We start from the raw sequence: 7,500 nt of genomic DNA, 5'->3' as shown, positions 1-7,500 counted from the left end.
ACACTATGTTCGTATGCAGGCAGAGTCTCCCATGCTATAACGTTGCCGCGGAGGGTGGATGGACACGTCTCGCTGCGTGCTGTGTGCGCTACAGATAAATATATAGAGATAGATATAACTTTATTAATCCCCCGTGAGCAATTAGAGGCCTGGCGGCTGCGTGGTATGTAGACAGAAGTTTATTTTCAGAGCACCCTGAAGACTGCTGGATTAATAGTGGGAGCAATGAGAAGAAGGAAAAGCATTAGATGTCAGTCGATGGCATCACAGGAGAGCTGATCTCTTACTAATGCAGCTCATCTAAAGTGCCAACTTTACTTAGCGCCAATTCATGTTAGTTTAACTGTGCCGGTTTTTCACAAAGTTCGTAAAGTTACAAACGCACTTTCCTGTTTTCCTGTACTTGTAATTTTAATTTGTGCAAAGTTATTCTGAATTCTGCTTTCTATTAATACAAGCCCCTCGAATGGTGCTGCTGTGCTGCACAAGTGTCTCAGATGTTGCTCCATGGCCTATGATGGCGTGGATGTGGATGTGTTGGATAACGCCCTGTTGAGTTTCAATGATGGTTGAGTGTTAGTTGGACTGGTGCTGTGTGAAGCGTGGGGCCGTGTTGGGCTGCGGTCAGGGGTAAGCACTGCTTTCAGCAGGGAAACAATGTGGAACCAAGTGACTAACTATCACTCTCTTCAGCCTGATCTGAAACATGGCCACTCTACACATCCACACTGAACACGCACGCACACACACACACACACACACACACACACACACACACACACACACACACACACACACACACACACACACACACACACACATGTAAATATGCACACGAGCACAAAGACACACATACACACACGCACGCAGGGCTTATATTCAGAGCGGGATCAGGCTTGAATGATGCGTTAAGTACTTAATTAGTCAGGTCAAGTATCACACTGTGCTGCCTGTCTATTTCCATTTTATTAGCTGACAGGCTCATGGTGGAAGTATCCTTTAGCTCAGCACAGGGCTATCATGTTTACCACAGCATGAGTATTGTATAGTCGCGCTCACACTGAGTGTCGACTGTTTGAAGGGTTGTGCGTTTACAGAAAGATAGGTAAAGCCGATGATATCATTTTGTCCTAAAGACATCATTGCTGTACAGCAGCCACTTGGCACCTCTTGACAGTTTCAATAGGGGACAGACAGGACCCTTGGTCCCCAGGTGTTTGGGGATAAAAATAAAGACTTTTTTTAATTTAACGTGGCTCTTTCTTTTCTGTTGAGGATGCATTCTGTGAAATTGATAACAATCCCAGTTCTCGCCATTGTCTTTAGTGAGCATGGCTATTATTATATTAGGAGGACTTTTATAGGAACACGATTTCAATACATTTCTTGTCTTGTTATTTGGTTGTTTATTGTATTTCTTTTTTTATCGTTTGGTTCCCTGACAAAATCGTAGGCAAAGCACTACTCGTTTATTTTATTGGCTGTCGAAGTTAATATGAATTTCTTTATGATGTCTACAGTATATTGATTGTATTTATCCTATTTAATCCAAGTCTTAAATGACATCATGGCTAAAAATGCAAATACTGTCCAGACGAGGGCGCTGCTGTGCTGCTAACGTTCCTTTATGTTGGTTGCCGTTTCAAATGCTATGCCTCGCTTAAGCCAGTGGGGGGCGGCAGACTTAAGGCGGTAGATAGGAATTAGAGAACATCAACTCGAATCACTCAAGTGTATTTAATTGATGTTAAGTAAGCCATTGAAATGAATCACAAGAAAAATGCAAAACTTCATGATGATCTGTATGATTAATCCATAGCGCTGGATGTTCTGTTACCCGTAGTCCTAGTAATTATTGAAGTACAAAAGTAGTGGTAGCCTAAATATTTCCCCGCCCCATGTGGGCTTTTTAAACAAACAGTTCAACAACACTTTATTAACAATTGTTGTCAGAAGATTGATATTACGAGAAAATACCATCATGAATAAAAACGTTCCAGAATGTAATAGGTTACAAATTAAAATGCTCAAAACATGTTATAATAGTTCGACTATGAAGCTCTATTTTTTCTCATAAAGCTCCCTTTGTTCATATCAAATTAAACAACGCTTTTCGTCACTCATTCTTTATTAAGGAGATCGGGCATGATGTGGTAAAAACAGCCTTATCTGTCCAAATCACCCCTTCACAATGTGAAGCAGCTTCTTTGTTTCCAGTTGTGGTTAAAAGTGATTGATTTCCCAGTGCATTGCGCGCTGTGGAAAGATGAACATTGTCACCCAGCATCATAACAATGGCATCGGTGACAGTCGGGCTCACGGTGCGGTTCTCGCTGCAGGCTCATACCTGAAATGCACCTGCGGGCGTCATATGTATCTCGCCCACACAAACACACACACACACACACACACACACACACACACACACACACACACACACACACACACACACACACACACACACACACACACACACACACACACACACACACACACACACACACACACACACACACACACGAACACCGTTTCGAGCACCGCACGCACCCTTCATTACTAGAGTGCGTTTGGATTGAGCACCGTGTTTCACCGGACAGCTCCCCGTTTCTAAAGGATTCAGACACTTTTTTTAAAAAAATGGGAGCACCGTTTTAACATTCGGGGGAACTCGCACCTTGATTTTCTTAACTTTGATGGGGACTTGGACAACGAGGAGGGAAAATGCCTGTGATGAAGGGATTATTGGCGCCGCAGAACACGTTTCTGGACACTATAGCCACGCGCTTTGACGGCACTCGTAAGTTTTCCCTCACCTCTTATTTGGGCCACTTAATCAATCACAACCCTTTGCTTGTTCAAACGATTATATCCAGTTGCTTTGATGAAGCAGGCTGTTCGAAACCAAGGATCAAAATCAGGCTTTGTTTTGTTATTCTGAAAAAAACAACAAGGAATTTGACTTTTAGTTGCGTCAAAGATAAACACGATAAACCAGATGAACAGGCATACATCTTTTATTTGCAGCAGCCTAGTAGTACATTATTTGGGTTTTCCCTTTTTTGCAAGCATGTACTTTCATCAGTTCAACGTGCATGTAAAATAGACATACATAATAAATGCATTTTTGAATGGGATAAAAAACGAATTTAACTTAATCGAAGTAGTTTGTCATTGTGAGATCTAAATATGCGACACCTTCTGTACGTGCAGCAGTCCCTCTCATCCAGTGACATTTTATATTACAGACAGAAGTTTCTGTAGCGTCAGCACCATGGACAGCTACAACGACTCTGCGCGCCAGCAGGCCAACAACAACCATTTAATCAATCCTTTAGGAATAGATTTACACATACATTTACAATACCAGCTGTCCTATACGAAATACTATTACGAGCACGTTTGTTTAGTTCACCCACATGTCACACTTAACCGAGACAGCATGTAGTGGAGCATCGAGAGAGTGAGAGAAACAGAGAGAGAGAGCGAGAGAGAGTGAGCGAGAGAGAGAGAGAGAGAGAGAGAGAGAGAGAGAGAGAGAGAGAGAGAGAGAGAGAGAGAGAGAGAGAGAGAGAGAGAGAGAGAGAGAGAGAGAGAGCGAGAGAGAGTGAGCGAGAGAGAGAGAGAGAGAGAGAGAGAGAGAGAGAGAGAGAGAGAGAGAGAGAGAGAGAGAGAGAGAATGGGAGGGAGAGAGATGGAGGGAACTTTCCTGCCGCTGGTAAACCAGCAGACTATCTATCAAAATTAATTGGTCAGCGGCAGCTTCTCCCCAAGTCTTCCCTGGATGAGCCACTCCGAGCCATTTTTACACGACACATTTGCCCGCAAATCTCTCTTTGCTTCATCTTTTATAATCTAGCAGGCAGACTTTATTGCGTCTGTCTCGTTTATTTATTATTATTATTATTGTTAATATTATTACTTCTTAACATATTTTGGTTTCATAATTTTAGAACTGGAGTTGTTTCCAGCCTGCTCCAGTTCTGGATCTTGTCCTTAAACAAAGGCTTCATGAAGGAAAACACCCTCCCGTCCACCAAATGCCGCTGATTCTTTGAGGTGACTTGCCGAACAAAGCACATTTGAATAGTTTTTCACTTTCAAATTAACCACCTGACTTTGGAGGAGAACCTGTGCTGCCATTCTTCTGGCGGACAAATCGCCCGCCCCCCCCCCCCCCCAACATACTGTATCTTCCTGCTCCACATTGGCTGTAACCCCCCCCTCAACCCCCTGATTAGCAACTGAACAATGCGTTGACATGTGCACCATAGAGACTCATGGCTGCGTCTTCACTCTGCCTAAGGAAGGACTCTGAACATCTCTGTGGTCTCAGTGCTTCTGAGGGCCCCAAGGCTGCTTTGGAACCAGGAGTACCGTGCATCTGAACAGGGTTAGGGGGAGTCGTACAGAGGGAAACTGTGCCTGGCTGGTGGCGTGTGGTCCACTTTCCATGTGTAGTGTGTGTGTGTGTGTGTGTGTGGGTGTGTGTGTGTGTGTGTGTGTGTGTGTGTGTGTGTGTGTGTGTGTGTGTGTGTATGTGTGTGTGTGTGTGTCTGGGGGGGATGGGGGGGTTGTAGTTACCAGCAGGGGGTTTGATCGTAAGATGGGGTCACTCAGGAGGCAGTGATGCATGATGGGGGTTTAAACTGGGTCTGATGGACCCTGGAGCCCAGAGACTACACAGAATGGAGGGGGGGGGGGGGGGGGGGGGGAGGCTGCAAGGGGATTCTCTCTTTGACGTCATAGAACCAGACGGACATGAAGCAAGGCATCAATGGCCGGTATCAGATACATGTACTCTTCTGTTGACCTTAAAAACGGGATGCATGTACTGTAGCACCTCACATAGAAAAGTAATTTCAGAATGTTACATTTACATTTATATTAAAGGCAGTTAGCAGAGGCTATTATCTAAAGCGACTTACAATATGTCCATTTGTCAGAAAGAAGAGATACACTATATTGCTGTCAGTACAGTAAGGATGTCCAGGAACAACGATGTCCAGGAACAACTAGGATAAGATGCTACACAAAGTTAATTAATGGCATGTTCATTCAACATGCATTTCTACATTAAGGCAGCATTTGCATGTTGTCACACATTTTTTTGACCCATTTTTGAAGGGTAGCCAATCACAAATATATGAAACCATAGGAACACCACTCATGTCTGCGAAGGTGTTAGGTGTAGTAACCTCTGTTGTTTGACTTCTTTTTGTCCATTTCTGCCTCGAGGCACATTGTACGGCACTTGAGTGCTCTTCACCTCACCTTTAAATGTATCAAATTTGTATCCCACCAAATACTTCGGTTTTGGTTTACTTTCTAGCACCTAATCCTAACTTTTGGCGACGAGCTGGCTGTTGCCTTTCATGGCTGACACGGCCGTCGGTGTGTGACTGTTTGGGGGAATGTCAGGCGATACTGTAAAGTGTATTGGTTGGCCTCTGGTTCCAGAAATGTGCTTTATAAAGGCAGTCCATTTCAAATCAGTACACCAATGCGAAGCGCCCTTCCATACACAATGGCTTCTACCCTATCTCATGGAGGAGAAGAAAAAAGTGTGAAGTGTGAACAGGAGCAGGCTGTTTAGCAGTACAGTCTGAGGCAGTGATTGTGCAGCGCTGTACTCTGTTAAGTCTCTGCCTCCACAATGTCTGTGTGCTCTGCTTTCCAATCACCAGCTTTTCTCCGGCTATTTTCTGGCTCTCAGTACACACACTGGTGGCACCTTCACCACCAGGGTAATTACTGTCACACCCTGTCCCGGAGTGGAGTGTGTGTGTGTGTTTGTGTGAATATGTTTGTGTGTTTGTGAATGTGCGTGTGAGTGTGTTTTTCTGGTGTATGTGTATGTGTGTGTTCTTCATGTACAGAGGAACACCGTTCGAATGCGCTTTTGTGTGTTTGTGTGTTTGACAGAGAGCAGGGGAAGCAGCAGTGGCAGTTCAATTTGGTGTGTATGTGCTTGTGAATGTGTGTGTATGTGTGTGATGGTGTGTGTGTGTGTGTGTGTGTGGTGTATGTGTGTGTGTGCGTGCAAGCTGGTTCGTTATTTTTTTTTAAGAAAAAGAGTTGGTGTGGCTGTGTGTGTCTTTAAGAGTTTTGAGTTCCAAATTGTTCACAATTTAAGGGTGAGAGTACTGATCCAAATAGTAAATTCTTACTAGGTTGACTGTGTACACCCCCCCCCACCCCAAGAACTTTCCCTTCACCACAGCCAGCCACTCAAATTAAATTGTCAAGTGGTTTTCTTTTTCTGAGGCATGATTGGGAAAGGCTGGCAAACCACAGTTGAAGAATTAACCAAGGTTACCCCCAACACAGTGCAGAGGAAAGCGTTGCTGAGTGGGTGGGCGCAGTATAGGAGCTCTCTAGTGGGGTTACAGGGCCATGCCACTCTCCAAATTACAGCCTCAGTTCCCAGGAAGGTCAGCCGGTAGATTAGGGGAGATAATTACTAAGTCTTCAGACCAACGGAAAAATTACTCGATTCAAAAAATGGTCATCATTAAGTGCAGAGCTGACTGAGAATACTTTCTCAGTCAATACTGCATTTTTCTGGCGGATTCTGTACGCAGTGTATAGGAAAAAAGATGTGTCTGATGTGATGTCTTCATATGCACTGTGAGAAATGGCAATGCGCGCGATGATGTTGTTTCACCTGCATGGGAAACAGGTGTGACGTTGCCCTCTACCAGGGAAGCAGCGGTGAAAGACTCAATGAGTGTCTCGTTATGGGGCTGGACGAGAGCCATCAATCATCATTGGCTGTAGTGCCCAGGGTGAGTGAGTGTGTGTGTGTGTGTGTGTGTGTGTGTATGGTTTTGTGTGTGTCTGTGTGTGTGTGTGTGTGTGTGTGTGCTTGAGTGTGTGGGTGTAGGAGTCTGTGAGTGTGCATGTCTTTGAGAGATAATAAGTGTCTGTATGTGTATGTGTGTTTTTGTGTGTGTATGGGTTTGTATGCTTGTGCGTATGTATGCTTGTGCGTCTGTGAGTGTGCATGTGTAAGTGTATGAGAGATAGTAAGTGTGTGTGTGGTGTGTGTTTGTGTGTGTGTATATGCGAGAGAGACAGTGTTCTTGTGTGTGTGTGTGTGTGTGTGTATGGGTGCATGTGCAAGAGAGATAGTGTGTGTATGTGTCTGGTGTGTGTGTGTGTGCGTCGGTGCATGTGCAAGAGAGATAGTATGTGTGTGTGTGTGTGTGTCTGTGGTGGAAGGAGAGGCTTGGCGGGTTCTCATTGGGCTCCCCCGAGCAATTGACTGACAGCAGCTTGCTATGTTGCATTGTGGCTTCATTTTCTCGTTATATTCTCTGTCCTCTTGAATGATTTTCATTTCTTATAGGATATTTGAATCCCAACTTGGGTTCTGGGTTTGATCCCCTAAATCCACAACCTACCTGTTGGCTTCCTTGAAAAAGATACTATGGATAAAAAAATCAGCTAAATAAATGAGTGAACAGTAATAGAAAAGGGGGACAAAATACTGTTGTGGCG

The 7,500-nt window shown here is 44.3% G+C and overlaps 1 protein-coding gene across 1 annotated transcript in view; it reads left to right on the top strand.

The window, feature by feature from the left end:
* Nucleotides 1–2,575: 2,575 nt before the first annotated feature.
* Nucleotides 2,576–7,500, top strand: part of kcnh8 (potassium voltage-gated channel, subfamily H (eag-related), member 8) — a 44,391-nt gene continuing 39,466 nt past the window's right edge. The window contains exon 1 of the mRNA XM_030347726.1: nucleotides 2,576–2,797. Within this exon, the coding sequence (XP_030203586.1) occupies nucleotides 2,722–2,797 (76 nt within the window). The 5' untranslated portion in view covers nucleotides 2,576–2,721. The remainder of the gene's footprint in view (nucleotides 2,798–7,500) is intronic.

Source organism: Gadus morhua, chromosome 22, assembly GCF_902167405.1.
Source record: "Gadus morhua chromosome 22, gadMor3.0, whole genome shotgun sequence".
NCBI classification, from domain to species: Eukaryota; Metazoa; Chordata; class Actinopteri; order Gadiformes; family Gadidae; genus Gadus; species Gadus morhua.
The sequence above is the reverse complement of the archived record's forward strand: the minus strand, read 5'-3'. Positions and strand labels throughout refer to the sequence as shown.